This window comes from Macaca mulatta, chromosome 1 (genome assembly GCF_049350105.2).
Source record: "Macaca mulatta isolate MMU2019108-1 chromosome 1, T2T-MMU8v2.0, whole genome shotgun sequence".
NCBI classification, from domain to species: Eukaryota; Metazoa; Chordata; class Mammalia; order Primates; family Cercopithecidae; genus Macaca; species Macaca mulatta.
Window position 1 is genome coordinate 217,949,670 of NC_133406.1, and position 18,896 is coordinate 217,968,565.

At 39.1% G+C, this 18,896-nt stretch overlaps 1 protein-coding gene across 8 annotated transcripts in view; it reads right to left on the bottom strand.

Moving 5' to 3' along the window:
- Window positions 1–18,896, bottom strand: part of KDM1A (lysine demethylase 1A) — a 65,638-nt gene that overhangs the window by 10,894 nt on the left and 35,848 nt on the right. For 5 of the 8 annotated variants that reach the window (XR_013415088.1, XR_013415089.1, XM_015130455.3 and 2 more), the window contains 8 exons: window positions 17,725–17,817; window positions 16,859–16,965; window positions 15,337–15,418; window positions 13,957–14,051; window positions 4,034–4,176; window positions 3,564–3,654; window positions 1,358–1,492; window positions 526–599 (listed from right to left, as the gene is read on the bottom strand). Coding sequence is in view for 6 of the 8 variants with exons in the window: in XM_015130455.3 (XP_014985941.1) it covers window positions 526–599; window positions 1,358–1,492; window positions 3,564–3,654; window positions 4,034–4,176; window positions 13,957–14,051; window positions 15,337–15,418; window positions 16,859–16,965; window positions 17,725–17,817 (820 nt within the window). In the remaining 2 variants the exon portion in view is untranslated. 8 annotated transcript variants of the gene reach the window in all.

Below are 18,896 nucleotides of genomic sequence, written 5' to 3' on the forward strand. Positions count from 1 at the left end.
AGTGAGCCGAGATCACATCACTGCACTCTAGCCTGGGCGACAAGAGCAAGACTCCATCTCAAAAAAAGAAAGGATGGGCAGCATCCTTGAATACAGAACAAAACAGATTTACGTGGAGGCTGGATGCAAGTGAAAACATTTCACCAGCATTCACTGTCAAAAACCCAGTGGAAATAAAGTATAATACCCACCTAGTTCCCAAAATTATGGAAGTATAAAGCAACAACACCTTCTACCCCCTCAAAAAAGATAATTTCCATCTATTGCATCTTTATCCAAATATCAGATCTTATGGAGAAAGGCTCTCTCTTTAGAAACAATCTGTTTAGGTATCTAGGACACATTAAAATATAGAAGCAGGGGATTTAGAAACCTCACAAGTAGTCACATATTAATTTATTTAACAATTTAAACCACTCACTGAACATAAATAAAAGCTCACTATGATTTACAATTTTCCTTCTAAATCAAACTGAAAGAACAGTAAAAGCTATCCCTCTGAACTTTTGTGTTTGTTTTCCTTACCTTGGGGGATTCGCTTCCAATTCTTGAAGTTTTTCTTCTAGCTTTCCTTGTGTTTCAGCTAATTCATCATACTCCTGATAAAAATTAAGTGAATCTGAGTTATCCTGAAGGGTCAGATATCTACCTAGTTTCTTTATACCACAAAGTATAAGGTCTGGATCATATTTCCTCTTCGGATCACGTATAGGAAGTGTGGCTCAATTTTAGGCTGGGGTTAGATAGAGCTCAGAGATTTTTGTTTTTGGAGACAAGTTACAATTGGGGGCCTGAAATATTAGGGGGAGGCAGGGCACACACAGGAGAAAATAATAGAAGAAATACATTAGTGTGCTACAAAGTGGGGATGAAAAATCATAGCAAGTACCATTTCATAAGCATGCCATGTCCCTGGCACTGGGTAAGCATTTTATACATAATTGTATTTAAGCTTCACAATTACTCTACAAGGTAGGTGTTAAGACCATGTTACAGATGAGGCAATTAAGGAGTCCAAGGTCACATGGCTCGAGACTCCAAGTTAGGGATTTGACAGTTTGACCCCAAATGACTCTGAAGTCCATGTTTAATACTCTTACTCTAAACTGTTACGGCTAAACTGAGATTTAAGATAAAATGATGAGATCATTAAGACAGGATAAGAATTCTGCAGGACAAGGAGGTCTTAAAACAAACTAACCCATTAAATCCCCATGGCTCACTATGTACCAAATCGTCTTCATTGCACTGAAGGCACTTGTGATTGGCTAGTAGCTCTCTTTTCCAAAATTCCCCAGATCTGTGCTATTTCTTAGGATTCCAAGTAAAACCAGTTAAGCCTGTATGTATACCACACCTTGCATAGGGCGGTCAGATCCCTGTGTTTGCTTTTCACTAAGAACTCAGCAGTAATATCTCTGGGTGGCTTTACTTCAGATGCTTCTTTGTATTGCTGATGGAGTTCTTTAATTTTCTCTTTCAAATTTACCATCTAAGAAGGAAAAGCACAAATTTACCACTCCAGATAGTAATGTAGTTTATGTCTGTATCACATGTACCCTTTTCTGGATCCTCAAAACTGCTATCACAACAAAACAGGGCTACAGTGCAAGGTCCTTAGAATTCTTAAATACTTGTTCTAACCTACATCATTCCATCTGGGAAACAGGAAAGAAATCTTATAGGGCTTGACATAAAGGTACCACAACTCTATCTGCTAAGATCAGTGCTGCCTTCTAAAATGAATGAGAAGGATGAGGAGTGTCCCATTAATTTAAATAAACAAACAAAAAACCCAGTATTGAAATAAATTTAATACCCACAAAAAAGAAAATACCGCTATTGTAACTTGAACTGATTTTCTGAAACAAATTGTCATAATGTGTTTTTTTTTTTTAAGACGGAGTCTCGCTCTGTTGCCCAGGCTGGAGTGCAGTGGCGTGATCTCGGCTCATTGCAAGCTCCGCCTCCCGGGTTCATGCCATTCTCCTGCCTCAGCCTCCCGAAGAGCTGGGACTACAGGCGCCCGCCACCACGCCCGTCTAATTTTTTGTATTTTTAGTGGAGACGGGGTTTCACCATGTTAGCCAGAATGGTCTCAATCTCCTGACCTTGTGATCTGCTCACCTCGGCCTCCCAAAGTGCTGGGATTACAGGCGTGAGCCACTGCGCCTGGTCCTATAATGTGTTTTTTAAATATGTAAAAGGTCAAATAACTTTTTTTTTTTTCCTAAGAGACGGAGTCTTGTTCTATCACCCAGGCTAGAGTGTAATGGCACAATCTCAGCTCACTGCAACCTCTGCCTCCCAGGATCAAATGATTCTCATGCCTCAGCCTCCCGAGTAACTGGGATTACAGGTGTGTGCTACCATGCCCAGCTAATTTTTTGTATTTTGGTAGAGAAGGGGTTTCACCATTTGACCAGGCTGGTCTCAAGCTCCTGACCTCAAGTGATCCACCTGCCTCAGCCTCTCAAAGTGTTGGGATTATAGGCGTGAGCCACTGTGCCTGGCCAAAGAATCTTAAGGAACCATTCTTAATGTTAGCTTTTTTCAGGTTTCTGATGATACTACACAGGCCAAGAGTGACAAAGCCTGAGACTGGGCACCCTATAGGTATCCTGCCACTTGGCAGTTCTTAAGTCACTCTTCTCTTTTCATCCTTACCACAATCCATGAAGACTGTGAGCTGGAGACCTCTTCATCAGACCGGATGAAGAAATGAGGCACAGTGAGAGTGAGAGGCAAGAGTCCAGTCACAGGCACACCCACACCCAGAGTATGCACTATAAAGGCCCCCTCCAGGGGCTATTTTCTCCCTAAGCTCATGTGACCTTTGCAGCTGGCAGGGTGAGGAGAAATAAATGGTTGGACTTTAATGCTCCGGAGCCTGGGGCGCTGGAAGGTGGTGGCAGAGAAGAGCCCTAAGAGTTCAGCCCTGGGGAACAGAGGTGGGGGTGCTGGCAACTCAAGAGAAGTAATTATGCCAATGAACTGGCTGCTGATTTGTTGGTCTTCACCAATGGAAACTTGGCTCCAGTACAGCTAATCTCCTGCTAGTCCTAGAATTCAGCCGAGGGCACTGGGATAGCTTTAGAATGGCTAAACCAAGCTTGTCCAACTCGTGGCCCAGGACAGCTTTGAATGCTGCCCAACACAAATTCATAAACTTTCTCAAAACACTGAATTTTCTTTTCTTTTCTTTTTTTTAAAGCTCATCAGCTGTCATTAGTGTTAGTGCATTTTATGTGTGGCCCAAGACAATTCTTCTTCTTCCACTGTGACTGAGGGAGGCCAAAAGATTGGACAACCCTGAGCTAAAGGGAACCAGAAAAAGAGGAAAGATCTATTTCCTCTGGCAACATTTATCAATAATGCCACCCCGAAACACTGACAGATAAAACAGTCTCTTTGGTTAGTCATTATTTTCTTAAGAATGAGTCCCAGCTGTGCAGACTTTCTCTTCCATGGAGAAAAAAAGTCTCAGAAATGCTTTTAAAATTTCTAAAGACATTTTATCCTAATAAAGCTTCTTCAGCTATAAAGAAAATACAGAATTTCACCTTGTTAAGAAGTTCTTTCAATTCTTCCTGAGTTTTCACTATCTTCTTCCAATGTTCAATCTGCTCATCTTTGACATGCTTCTCTTGTAACCTAAGAGAGACAATATGTATAATCTGGTCTCAAAGCCAACTTTGCAAAATAAGACAGGTGCCCATCAAAAACATTTAAGGGCATCAAGGCCCACTGACACTTCTAATACTTAGGAACAAGAAAGTTGGCTAGTGGGAAATTATTTCCTAGGCTATGTTAAATACAGTATAATACCATAAAAGCAATGAATTTTAGAAGTGAAAGGGACCTTAAGAGATCATATAATAATTTTAAATAATTTTTAATTTTGGATTCAATGGTTTCACATGAAATTAAGTAAAAACTAGCTCAAATAAGACTTGCAGAAAAACTTAAAACATAAATGGCAAATCTTTACATATGGAACTCACTATACAATAAGCACTATCAAAGTACTTACTGAATGACAACTTCCAATGCCTGGCCAAGGGACACAGGCTTATTATTGAGGACATTGAAGTCTAGTTGATGACTAAGGTAAGATGTAGCTTCTAGCAACCGGTTAAACTCTTGCTCTACCATTTCATCTTTCTCTTTAGGAACCTGAAAATCCGAAGTATAGCAGAGTTGGTCCTTATAAAACTAAACATATCCATCCATGAAAACACAAATGCTCTATAGTTTATAAAGGTCAAAATATGTATCTCAAAGGGGAAACCTTTGAGCACAATGATTCAAATTTTCTTTTCTATGAAGTGGTCAAATCCATTTAAATGAGATATGAAATGTTTGGGCCCTGACGATTTCCTCTTCTCCCACTTCTGCCCTCAGAGCTGGGACTCCACCTCTATTAACAGCCACAAGATTCACACTGGTGCTAACTGAAGTCACATGGAGCACAAGTGGCACTGAGCTGACATGCATTAAGTTGAGCTGGCTAACATGCAAACAACACACTAGAAAAGTCCCAGAGAACAAAAACTATGTCAACAAATCTGAGGACCTTCCAAGAATAAGGGCAGGATGGGAAAATAAGAAGCCCAAGGTATCTGCTTCCCCTCAAAGATGAATCTCAGGTGGGAGGAGGGAAAAGAGAAATGAAATTCATGGCTACTAATAAGAACATACTAGCACTTTTGTTCTTTTGCACAGTAATAACATTTTATGGCACCAATAAGTTCAGAATTGAATGTACAAAGCTCTTAAGAGAGTCTATGAGTAAATGAAGGACCAGAAGGTCTGGCTCCTCATTGATGTGGATGAAGCAAACAGAATGCAAAGCAGCTCATCAAGCTGGAAGACCATGATCCTAAGCCATGCTGTGTGCCTGCCTACCGATAACATCAGTTAGTTCACAAGCACCCCTCTGCTACTGCTTAATTCAGCCCCAAAGTAAACTGTATATGCAATCCTATTGTTGAATTCATGGCAGAAGTGAGAGAAAGAAAAAATATGCTTAAGGCAAGCATTGCTTGTTATAAGCTGGGCTGGTATCAGCTGGGAAATGTGATTCAAAACACGGAATTTCACTACACAGTCAACCTAAAATTGGTAACACAAAAATAAAACATGGAAGTAAATTCTAGTAAACACTAAGACCCAGGAGGAGCGACCTCTAACAATCAGAGATAACTGACTGTTGACAAGACCATCCCAATAATATTCTACCTCTCATTTGAAACTCCACAGTTTTTCTACTTCCCAACTTAACAGATGATTTTGAACCCTGGCCTCTGCTCCTTCATTGATCACACAAGTAACTCTATGAGATAAGCCAATGTGTGGCAGAAAGAATCTGGCAAGAAGGGCAATCTGCTCCCAAAAAGAAAGAGGACTGCAACTCTCCTTTGAACTGTAAATATGAGACGCCGTAGCTGATTTAATCAAAATCACATTCAAAGCAGTAAGTTCCAAAAGACTATACATGGGAGAGATGAGGGTGTCTTTATAATTAAAGAATTACCCTTAGCCTAAAGAAAATCTAAATCTCTAAAAATATTCTGGTTTGTGTTAAATGAGGCAGAGAATCAGGCTTTGGATGCTTGGTGCCATTTATATCAGGAAGGTACCTAGGACTGGTGGATCAAAAACCTCTGACCTATTACTCATTCAACTCAATGGTCAAAAAAGAGCTTGCTCTTATTACACAGCTATGAGAGCTGATGGAAGAGACAGATCCTTTGGTCAGGAATTTCATTTACTTTTTCAGCTACTTTTCCTCACTGATGTGATATGTGATGGTCATATATAGAGCGACTCAAACAATGCCGAAATTTTGCTCAGAAACGTGCTACTTCCAGTGCAAATCCTGCAATGATGCTACAAAAGACGGTTCTGGAAATCTAAATTTGGTTCTTCTTTCAAAAAGGAAACAATTACATTTCCATGTGAAATCCAGGTAGTTATGAGACCTTAATTCATCACAGATGCAATGCGTATGACTGATTTTCTTGGAGTATAAAAGTGGTATTTCTATGTGTTGCTTCTAAAATGCCTAGCAAGAGGATGCTACAGCAGCAAGAGGGACTACTAGATCACATATGCCTCTACAATAGGGCAGAATGTGTCAATACGCAAGTGTGCAAATGGTACAGATTAAAGCTCTTCCAGCGTCAACTGGATGGTTTGCTTCAGACAAGCTTTAATCTTTGCAACTAGGATGACAATCACATAGGGAAGTTCATACTGAAAAAGTACACAGCACTCAGGCTCAGTAACTGGGGTCCAGGGTGTGTGGTAGAGAAATATTTAAAGGGACACTGTCAAGGTTAGAGGGACCAAATTTGACCTCTGTTTCCTCCCTCTGTTTGCTGAGCAGCCCACTGGATTCATTACACTTTCCCCCTTAGTCCACCCACACCACCCACAAAAAACCTAATGTTTTACACGCGCTTTCAATGACAAAAACTCAAATGGCACCAGCCCAACATATAGGCGCAACTCTACAACAACAAACCAGTGTGAATGTATGATGGAGAGGATCTTTGAAAGGAAAAGATTTAGGTTTCAAGCTTTTAATGGGTTATTGTAAACAGTGAGGAAAATGATTTGAAAAATTATGAAAAAAATACCTTGACAGTGTCCTTTTAACCAGTGCAGCAGAGAGAGAAATAAACTGTAAATAACAGCCCAACAGCCACGTCAAGTTTAGTTTTGTATGACAGCAATAAAATCAAGGCTTTAAACACATAGCATGACAGAAGCATTCTGTTAGCTCAGAAGCTGCAACCACCAGAGAAATAAGGAACAGATAGTACGGAGACTAAATGGGAAAGTCAAGGCATAGAAATGGCCAAAAGAAAGGCAGTTAAAAAAAGGCGGGGGAGTGAGGGGGAAGTGTCAGAAAGCAGTGAGGAATAAAGCAAAACTCAAAAGAGGAAAGGAAAAACACAGAACAGTAACAACAACAACAACAACAAAATCAAACAAACAAAAACCAAACCAAAAGATTGCTGCCACATTTGACTGACACCAGATGACAGGACTGCATCTCCGGTACACCATTCTAACCCGAGGCTCAGTTGTATGAGATTATGTGAGATTGTCAGCCACCAGGCCCCATCCATTTTCCACCTAAGCAATTACAGGAATGTTGCAAGTGCAGCCAGGGATAGCTCTGAAACCTGGCTTTTTTTTCCCCACTAACATTAAAATTTCACTTGAAAATTAAAGGAATATTTGGAAAATAATACATAAAATACTTGTCCCTTAGGAAATCAATACTGACTGGGAGAAAACCAAAATGTGTTTTTAATACCTTTAAATCAGAATCATTTCTAAAAACAAGCTAGTTAGAAATATTCTATTTAACATACCCAGACAATAAAAGGAACTAACAAATGACTACCCTGACAACCCCAAACTACCCATACTTTAAGTCATTTATTTCCCCTTGATGAGAATCCTTGGATTCTATTAGTTCTACAAATTATTATGGAACAATAACAACAAAATGGAATTGAAATATTGGCAATCACTAAACATAGGTAACAATAATCTAAATCTTACCTGACTATTCTAATCTAGATCCTTAACTTGTATCCCGAGAAAGAAACTCAACGAATGATTCCAAAGGGTTTTAAGTACCACATTAGAAGGCAGGTGGATTTCTACACTGCAACACAGTGAGAACTTGTAACAGCAAACTAAAAAGCATTTTTGGGGAAAGGACCAATAATGTAAGAGCCTTCTATCTAAGAAGCAAACAAAATGGACATCACTTTAAACAGATTTTGACTGACTTTTTGAAACCATTTATTTCTCTATGAAAGGCTCCAGGTAAATAGTTCCTACAAGACTAAGAGAATTTGAAGAGTCTCATTGTTCCAAATAGGTTCAATCCTGATTGTCTTGGTCCAGTAGATTATATGGACTATCTCTAAATGTGTCCAGGGGAAGGGAAGCCTGTGTGTCTACCCCATGCAGAATGTGGGAAAGCCAAACACCTTTCTGGACAAGGTCCCTGGTCCTGCAAGAAGTAATCTCAAAGGAAGAAGGACAGCTCTCTTTAGTTCTACCTCTGGTTTCATTCTGACAAGCTCTTTAGGTCTTCAAAAACATTGTACACCTATCTTACTTCCAGTCTTCACAAACTCACCAGCAGCAGAGCAGAATGGAGTTAAATGCAGCAACGTACACTAGGTAATGAAAGGTCTGAGATTTAGCCAGAGAAATCCCCAGAATGAATCAGAAAAAAGGAGTAATTGCCAAATCTGACTAGACAGCCAATCTCCACCTCCCCATCCCATGCCATCGAGCACTTCTAGAATGATGGTGAAGCAGAAGATTAAGATTAGTTCATTTGGTAAAACCTGGAAGAAGAAATTTACTTCTGAAGAGTCTCTAATTTCAGATTCTCCTCAACAGCCAAGGGAAATGAGATATAGCTATTATCCCTACAGGGGGAATATATCCTTAATGCAAATAAAATTCAACGTGATTCTAGGCTGGGCGCAGTGGCTCTTATCTATAAATCCCAGCACCTTGGGAGGCTGAAGCAGGAGGATCACTTGAGTCCAGGAGTTTGAGACCAGCCTGAGCAATATAGTGAGACTCCATTTCTACAAAAATTCTTTTAAAGTAGCCAGGTGTAGGGGTGTGTGCCTGTGGTCCCAGCTACTCAGGAGGCTGAGGTGGGAGATCACTTTAGCCCAGGAGGGCAAGGCCACAGTGAGCCATGTTTATGCCACTGCACTCCAGCCTGGGCAACACTGCAAGATCTTCCTGTCTCCAAAACAAAACAATCAATGTGATTCTACAGAGACTGTTGTCTCCCCCAACTCCCACCCCATAAGGAATCTTTTTGACTTCCTTAAAGCAGTGATTAGAGTGTATGGAAAAGGCACACACAACATATCTAAATAGTTCTCTCTAGAAGTTTTTAGTCCAGTAAATTCTTGTTAAACAAATAAATACAGTTTGGAAAAGCAAAGTCAGTATTATAACTATAATTAAGGGGGCAAAAACTATTTGCAACTTCAGGACCATTAAAGGAAGGCATGAGATTTTTACATTTATAAACAAGCATGGATTGGCAGTAATGATTTTAAAGGGCAGAGAAAGACTGTCATAAAGATATTGAAAATGTTTCCTCAAAGGAAGAAAACCAAAAAGGCCAACAGGTCTGTGTCAAAGGTGTACTAACCTAAGCACCACTGTATAAGAACACAAATGAAAACTGGCTAAGTTATGACAGATACCTAATACACCTTTAGTTAATGGTCTTTGTAAGAGACCTGACACCCATTACTTTTCATATGTTGTCTGTCATTCTCTTAACAGCTGAGTCATTCCCAAGAAGAAAATCAAAGCTCAGTTTTTCAAAGGAGTCCTCTGGATCTGTAACAACACACACACACACAATCACACACACATACACAAGGATCTGTAACAACACACACACACACAATCACACACACACACACACACACACACACACACACAAATGACCAGAGACCTTGTGAAACAGAATGCTACAGTACTGTGGGAATTTGATTTAAGATACCCTAAAAAAAAAAAAAAAAAAGTAAAGCCCATGAGTTACTAGCTGGTGTACAGGAGATGCAGAAAACATTCAGAGCCATTTCCACTGTCTCCCCGACCAATCGTGTTTTCAGTCCCCTCAGCAGAGACCAGCAAAATGTTCCCTGAAATATGAATTACCCTATTTCCCAACCTTCTCCATGTCCAGTTACAGCTGTTACTGATGACAGCATAGGTCAGAGTATAACTCCATCACCAATCAACTGAAGGCAGCTGCTATACTAGCTTTGATTGTTTTATAGGCTTAAGGTAGTGGAGATCCCTTCTATTTAGAGGGATATGCTTAGTATCCCTACATTATTTTATATCTCTATATTATATCCCTCATATTAATTAATATGTTTACTAGGGAAGTCCTTGTTCTAGTCATCCAAAGCCATAAAATAAATGTCCCTTGTCAAAAACAAACACAGAAACTCAATATACTAGCTACAAATGTAGGAGAGAGAACAGAGAGGTAAACTTTTTTAGGGATTCTTGTGATTGTGATTAAAACAATGACATAAAATAAAAATCACTTGCTATATGATTCCTTTCCTACAGCAGCAAAATGTCTGGGTATGCAGATACGTCCTTCAGACATTATTACTAGTGATATAACTCAGAGTAACTTTCTGGCCTTCTACAGGATGATATCATTAATTTCTATGTACTAACAACAGAACCAACAAGTCAGTCTTTTTTTGACTGAAGCTGTCCACAAAGCATGGAGAAACAGAACCAACCCCATTTCATCCAACAGTTGGAAGAAAAATCAATGACTGAATGAATTTTTACTTTAGGTAGGCCTTGCTGGCTCCTGGAGTAACTACTGAAACAAAGCTCTCAGAGAAGGAGACTTAGCTGATGTCGTCACACAGGCAGTTAGAAAGAGGTGCATACACTCACCTCACCCCATCTTCCCTGAAATGTCAGCGGGCTGTAGTCAAACAAGTATGGGAATCTGAACCAGAACACCAGGCAATGGATTCTGGCTCTTCAATTTACTGATTATGATAACCTTAGGCAAACACACGTGTGAGCTTTAGTTTCTTCTCCTGCAATAAGAGAATAAAGCTACTGACCTATGAGCTTTAGTTTCTTCTCCTGCAATAAGAGAATAAAGCTACTGACCTATAAGCTTTAGTTTCTTCTCCCACAATAACAGAATAAAGCTACTGACCTCTCTTTAGATCGCTAAAGCCATGAAACGTATTTGTAATTACAAGCATAAATTAGTGGGGCTCTTTGTACTTGTCCTATAAGCTTGTTCAAAAGCTAGTTTAGGCCAGGCACAGTGGCTCACGCTGGTAATCCTAGCACTTTGGGAAACTAAGGTGGGTGGATCACCTGAGGTCGAGAGTTCAAGACCAGTCTGGCCAACATGGAGAAACCCCATCTCTACTAAAAATACAAAAAAAATTAGCCGGGCGTGGTGGGGCACGTCTGTAATTCCAGCTACTCAGGATGCGGAGGCAGGAGAATTACTTGAGCCCGGAAGGTGGAGGTTGCGGTGAGCCAAGACTGTGCCACTGCACTCCAGCCTGGGTGATAGAGCAAGACTGCCTCAAAAAAAAAAAAAAAAAAAAAAAAAAAAAAAGCTAATTTACTAGTCAACAGTTTTCCATTCTTACTCTGAGACAGACAACTGGAGACAGCAGTACAGAAACATTAGCATGCCTTATATTTGATTAACTAAGGCAAGCATAAATCAAAGCTGCAAAGAATCCATTCCCAAATTTGAGAATGGTTTAAAATATTCCTTATCACTTGGCTACTGCACCAAATATAAATGTATCAACTTAGAAAAATCCTATACATATCAGAGTTGAATGACAACTACCAATTTCATTGGGAAAAATATCCTTGCATTCAAAATGCTGAAAACCACACACAAGGTTAACAACTGTTTACAGCGCTACTCAAAGGGCTGGTCCTGGTAAGATGTGGATAAATCAATGTACCACTTTCTTCACTGAGAGTTTTGCTACCAGGAAAAAAAAAGTCACCAACTGAATTAACAGTGTGGTTAGCAGTGTAATTTCTTTATTTCATCCCACACTGGTAATCAACAGTTCACAGAATGGCAGCCAGTGCAGGCCCCACCTGAGGACAGCAGTGGTACAGAAACAAGTGTTTTAAAAAATGCGCTAAAGCTCATCTAATACTAAGAAAGCAGTCCATTTCTCTGGGTATCTCTAATAGAAAAAACTTCTCGGCCGGGCGCGGTGGCTCAAGCCTGTAATCCCAGCACTTTGGGAGGCCGAGAGGGGCGGATCACGAGGTCAGGAGATCGAGACCATCCTGGTGAACACGGTGAAACCCCGTCTCTACTAAAAAAATACAAAAAACTAGCCGGGCGAGGTGGCAGGCGCCTGTAGTCCCAGCTACTCAGGAAGCTGAGGCAGGAGAATGGCGTAAACCCGGGAGGCGGAGCTTGCAGTGAGCTGAGATTGCGCCACTGCACTCCAGCCTGGGCGACAGAGCGAGACTCCGTCTCAAAAAAAAAAAAAAAGAAAAGAAAAAACTTCTCTCTTTACTGTTAGAAAGAATTAATGAACCTGCTCTACATTCAGAAAAGTCTAAAGAAAAAGATGGTGTCTCAATGATCAGTGATTAATCTTTACTGTGGACTCTTACCACTTCTTGATGACTGTAATAGCCACTCTGGAGCCTCGCTTCTCCTCACCTCAATTCTGTACTTATTACCTACTACTAATATTATACTTTCAATGCTGACTTAATCATGTCATTTCCCCTGTTCTCAAACCTCTCCAGTTCCAACCTATAATCAAGCCTAGCAAGTAACATCCACTACAACATGGCCCCACCCTAAATTTTCTATCTTCCTACCCTCACTGGTATAATCCCATCCTCCTTTACAGACTTATCTGCTTAGACTTAAGCCTCCTCTGCCTGCAATCCTGATTTGCCATTCACAAATGTTCTCCTTCCCTCCAGATCTCTTAGTGCCCTTTCCCTCACACCTTCATACATTCTCTTGCCACCTTGGTTCTTCCACAGCAATTTGCTCTTCTATCTAATCCTTGGCTTTCACTTTATGTTACTGGTATTAATATATTTATGGATGTTTGTGATTTGCTTTAAAATACTCCAGACTTCCCCTGGACTCAAAAGTGTAGGAATGGGACAGATAAAACAAGATTGGGAAAACAGGTTCACTACAGTACTCTTTCTACTTCTGTCCATGTTTTAAAATTTCCGTAATAAAAAGTTGGGAAAAAAGAATTATTTCTGTACAAGTACCACTATAGCAGGGACTATTTTATTCATCTCTATATCCTTTACAGATCTTGGTAGAATAAGAGAAGTTTACTCAACTGTTGAGTTAATCTCTGCTTCATCCTTTCTCTCTCATTCTGCTCAGTTTATTCTGCAAGAAGCCTCCTGTTACCCACCCCACCCAAGTACTGGTAGGAAATCTGGACCATGATGGTGGGGATGGAAACCAAAGCATTCCCTGAGAGTCTGCCCTTCTCTTGATAGGAACTCCATAAAGCCTTAAGGTAGATAGGAATAAGTGAGAATGTTCCTTGAAACACATCACACAAAATTCAAGAGTTGGGATCCTACCACTTTTAGTAACAGTAGCTAAACCCACTGTATACACAGGAAATCGCCCTTTTCCCCAGATATAAAGATAATATGTGCTTATATCCTGAGAAGTGTTGGCTCTCATCTTGATAAAGGGAATCACTAAAATTTCTGCTAAATACAAACTTTTGAATTTCACTCACTTCTAAAAATTAGGACTGACTTACGTAATTTAAGCCTATCTTAAAGTTGTTAAACTGTGCAATTCCCCATACCATTCATCAGTTCCATGCTACAGTCATACTAAGTATAGGAAGCTCCTATGCCTCTGGTCAACAAATATACTTTAACCTATCTAAGCATGTGGGTAAGTACCACCATTTGGCTATTAGCCCATCAAAAATATTAGCCTATAAACACAAAACTGAAGTCATAAAGAACACATGGAGCTAAAGCACATGATGGAAGGCACAATACAAAAAAAACGAAGAATCAGGTTTCAATTCCATAAGTCCCTTGGAGTAAGGGGCCACAGCCAAATAAAAAGATTAACTGTCTAGCTAGCCTTCATTAAATATCTAAAGATAAATGTTAAACAGACAGGTAAATGTGTATACATACAATAATCCCTTCTTACATAGCTCAGAGTTAAGAAACAATCAGAATAACGTCACATCATCTCTACCCTCAGTTTATATATATACACCTCTGTATGTGTATATATGTATATGCTCATCCATACCATCCTCCTAAAATTGTTTTCAACTAAACCAAAGAAATGTTGAAAGTTGTTTGTCCTTGACTTACAGCTTGTCCGTTGGCTTCATAAAGTGGGCATTTTTGCTTGATCTTGGCCAGTTCCATATTTACTTGTTTGCTGACCACAGCCATAGGATTCCCTCCTAGAAAAAACTCAAGCAATTAAATTCAATAGACCTATGAAGAGAGAACAAAAACCTCACAGTAAAAAATATTTTTACTCAAAAAATGCTCAAAAGCTTACAGTATGTAAATTATTTCTCAAAAAAGCACTCCAAGTAAAAATATGTAAGATAAACATGAAGAGTGCAAAAAAATTACCTATAATCCCACTAAGTAACATTTTATTACAGATCCTTCCAGATTTTAAGTGTATAAAATTACAGACACACACAAAAGGATCATAATAAGTACTGTTTTATAATCTCTTTTCAACTTAGCAATATATTGTGGACATTGTTTTACACTAATACGGAGCTACATGATTTTCAGTGGCTGTATATTGCTCATGGTATAATATTCTAATCTGTGGTTTCTAATATTCTGCTATGAAAAACAATGCCAGGGATGGGCAAGCTGGCTAATGCCCACATAGGATTATGGTGGTAATCCTAGCACTTTGGGAGGCCGTGGGGTGGGTGGATCACCTGAGGTCAGGACTTCGAGACCAGTGCTGTAATCCCAGCACTTAGAGAGGATCACTTGAGCCCAGGAATTCAGATCAGCCTAGCAATATAGTGAGACCTCATCTCTACAAAGAATTAAAAATTAACCAAGCATGGTGGCATATGCCTGTATTCCAAGCTATTAGGGAGGCTGAGGTGAGAGGATCCCTTGAGCATGGAAGGCAAAGGTTGCAGTGAGCTGAGATCATGCCACTGCAATCCAGCCTGGGCAAAAGAGCGAGACCACGTCTCAAAACAAACAAAAACAATGCCACGTTAATCATGAGATCAGGAGATCAAGACCATCCTGGCCAACATGGTGAAACCTCGCCTCTACTAAAATACAAAACATTAGCTGGGCATGGTGGACATGGTGGTATGTGCCTGTAGTCTTAGCTACTCGGGAGGCTGAGGCAGGGGAATTGCTTGAACCCAGGAGGGGACTGCAGTGAGTGGAGATCACGCCACTGCACTCCAGACTGGGTGACAGAGCGAGACTTTGTCTCACAAAAAAAAAAAAAAAAAAAGCTTCAAACACATTATCTACTTATCTTCATAGGATAATTTCTCAGAACTAGAAAGAGGTACTCTAGGTCAAAAGATATGTACAATTTACATTTTCCACATACTGCTATATCTCTCAGTAACAGAAGATAACTATTCTAAACCAATACACCTTAAAATTGCATCTCTGGCTTTAAATTTTTTTTTTATTTTATGAGTCTCAGACCACGTACTATAGGACAAACCAATAGCTACTTACCAAGACCTGTTACCACCATGGCTCCAAGATCAGCTACATAGTTTCCTTTGCGAAATGTGGCAACTCGTCCACCCACACGATCCTGTTTCAGAAATTAAATAGCCAAAATCATCAATTGTGTTTTAACCACAAACCTGCCATAGTAATATACCATGGCTCTGTCTTCTATAATTTAAAAATAAAGATATAGAGTTTACATGGAATGCAATCAACAGTGCTATGGGCACAAAGAACAAATGAAGTTTAACTTGAAGACTATTTGAAGGAGAAGCAGGCAACAAATGACATATAATTAAATGTCATATAACTAAATGACACAGAATTAAATGATGTGATATAAAACAACTTGACAGTTGGAAGATATATTTAGTCACAGGTACCTCTCTACCCGGCTGTCTATAATACCTTTTAATGTACAGGATGAACGAGGCTACCCACATAGAAAATATTTGTTCACAAATCCCAACACTATTTAAATACCAACTTTCTACCACTGTAATCTGACTCTTACACCCTGATCCCCAAAATTAGCTGGGAAAAATCTGAAGGATAATTTTTCTGACAAATGGTTCTCCAGTGCAGCCCTATGCCCAGGGTCCATACTGAACATAGCCTGTTCACATTACCTTTCATCCCTAAATAGGCCCAGGTTTATCACTGCTGACCAGGGATTTTCAAGTATGGCTGAGTTCTAGCGATAATTTAATGATTATAGATAATGTAAGAATACTCTGGAACTCCAAACAAACAAACAAAAATGCAAAACAAAACAAAAACCTACGCACTAGATTATAAATTCCTCATGGGTAGGAATCATAATGGTCCTATTATTCCTTATTGTATTTTTCAATACAAAATGTACAAAGTGCACAAAAATGTTTTCTGAATATATAAAATTTTTAATAACAGTGTATCAGGAAAATATTTAATTTCAATTTCCCCATACTCTCTTAAAAAATCAGCAGTTTAAAGCCATTAGAAGATAATTAGATTTCAAAAATTATTCATGAAAATAGCTTGAACAGTAGCATCCTAATATATGCTCTTTTTCCTACTGTATGTCATTATCCCTTATTGCTCCTCCTGTTTCAATTTCTCTCTCTAGGACTAACAGGAAAAAAAACAGTATCTTGGCTTCTAAAAGATGGTTCCTGCCTGAGAGGCAGCTTTTTTTCTTTATCAAAAATAGGGAATTCACTCTGTTCCACCACCAAAAATAACTGCCTCCTAACAAAAGATATGTCCATGAAGGCCCCAAATTTAAGAGCTAACTACAAGAAACAATGATCTGAAAATATCAGTCAGGAAAAGAAATACTCTAAAACCCTCCTCACAGAGCACTTTTCAAAGCATTCATATGAAAAAATGCGTCTTTAAAATATAAATAACACTATCCAAAACACTCTATTTTACAAATCAATTTCACTTAGTTCAAGTTGTATAATTCCTTAATTTGCAACAGACAATTTGCTTACCATGTTTCCAATAGGTCAAGCCTCTAAACTCAAAAGGCAATTCTTACCCTGGCTTCCAAAAGTGTGACATCCATTCCGAAACTTTGTAACTGTCGAGCTGCTGCCAAGCCTGAGACCCCAGAGCCTATAATAATTACCTTTCCTGTCTTTTTAGCTAAAAGCAAAAAATGAAAAAAAAGAGTATTTTGTTGTAGGTATAAAAGTTTGTACTTACAGTCTTATTCATGAAAACCTCTAGGTTCTTAACATATTATAATATCTTACAAAGTAAAACATTCAGAGTTATTTTCAAAATATGAAAACTACCTGAAAACAAACGAACGAACAGCTGAAACTTATGAATTCAAATTCAGTGTCGAACATTTATAAATCAAATCCACTATCCTAAGATTTATTTTCTCATTACCTCAGGCATATGTTTCAGTATCTGTGATTCTTAGTTAATTTGGTTAATAATCTGCTTCATTATTATATTAGGACACATTCTGCATATAAGCTATTTCCCTTAACCTCTACCCTTGTAGTCTTAAGTTAGTATTTCTTTTTGAAAAAATGATTAAAGCATTAAAAAAAGCAACTGTTGAAAACATAAAGAATGGGTCAATGAGAGAAAAACCTCAAAATGAACTCCTCTCATTTTTAACAAATTTACTGTTTTATTCTTTTTTTTAAATTGGAAATCTAGTATCTTTTACTAAGTAGCTATCAAACTAGAAATTAAGGGAAATGCACATTTATTCAGAGACTTTATTTTTTATTATTTATTAAACTTGACTTGTAAGATAAACTTGGAAATATTTTTAAATATAGTCTTATGAATCAAAATAAAATCCTAACATCATAGACATAATACACAGTCCTGAAACTGTAACTTAAAAATGTAAAATTTATCAGCCAGGTAGGAGGTCCTTACTTGGTAGGGGTTTTATCCTCTTATAGATGCCGAAGTTGATAAGACCATGACGCTCTAAATAACTGTGAACTCGGTGGACAAGCACAGTATCACCTACAGAATAAGCGGATTAAAAACATGGTTTTATTTTCAGCAGTTTAAACAATATTCTAACTCTTCTATTTCTCCATCATGAAGTCCTTACAAACATCTTTTCCATTAAGCTTCAGGTCATGTGACTCCTTTAAAAAAGTAATTCTAAGGCTGGGCACGGTGGCTCATGCATATAATCCTAGTGGCTTTGGGAGACCGAAGTGATAGGATCACTTGAGGCCAGGAGTTCAAGACCAGCCTGGGCAACACAGCAAGACCCCACAGCAAGACCCCTTATAAAAAATAAGCCATGCATGATGGTGCATGCCCATAGTCCTACTTACTCGGGGGGCTGAGGAAGGAGGATCACCTGAGCCCAGGAGTTCCTGGCTACAGGGAGCTATGATTGTACCAATACACTCTAGCCCGGGCTAGATCAGATCTCAAAAACCACTGTAGAGACCCTATCTCTACAAAAAACAAAAAATTAGCCATGCATGATGGTGCCTGGCAGATCAAGGCTGCGGTGAGCTGTGAATGTGCCACTGCACTCCAGCCTGGGCAACAGAGGGAGACCCTGTCAATCAATCAATCAATCAATCAATCAATCAATCAATGTGATTCTTAGAACTATTAGTCTGTGAAGTAGACCAAAATGTATAACACATACTTTGGAATTGTATTGATTTAATTTTTAATTTTTTTGAGAGAGAGTGATCTCACTATGTTGCCCAGGCTGAACTCAAACTCCTGGGCTCAAGGAATCCTCCCACCTCAGTCTCCTGAGTAGCTGAGATTATAGGTGCACATCACTGTGTCTGTCTAATTTAGAATTTTTAAGAATTTCATTCCACCACAAATGGAATGAGAATAAAACCAAACCTTCACAAAGTAGTTATAACACTCATTTACTTTGGCAAAAACATCACATGACATTGTTGGTGGCAAGCCGGAAATAAGAAAACCAGACAGGCTGGGCACAGTGGCTCACGCCTGTAATCCCAGCACTTTGGGAGGCCGAGGTGGGCGGATCATGAGGTCAGGAGATCGAGACCATCCTGGCTAACACGGTGAAACCCCGCCTCTACTAAAAAATACAA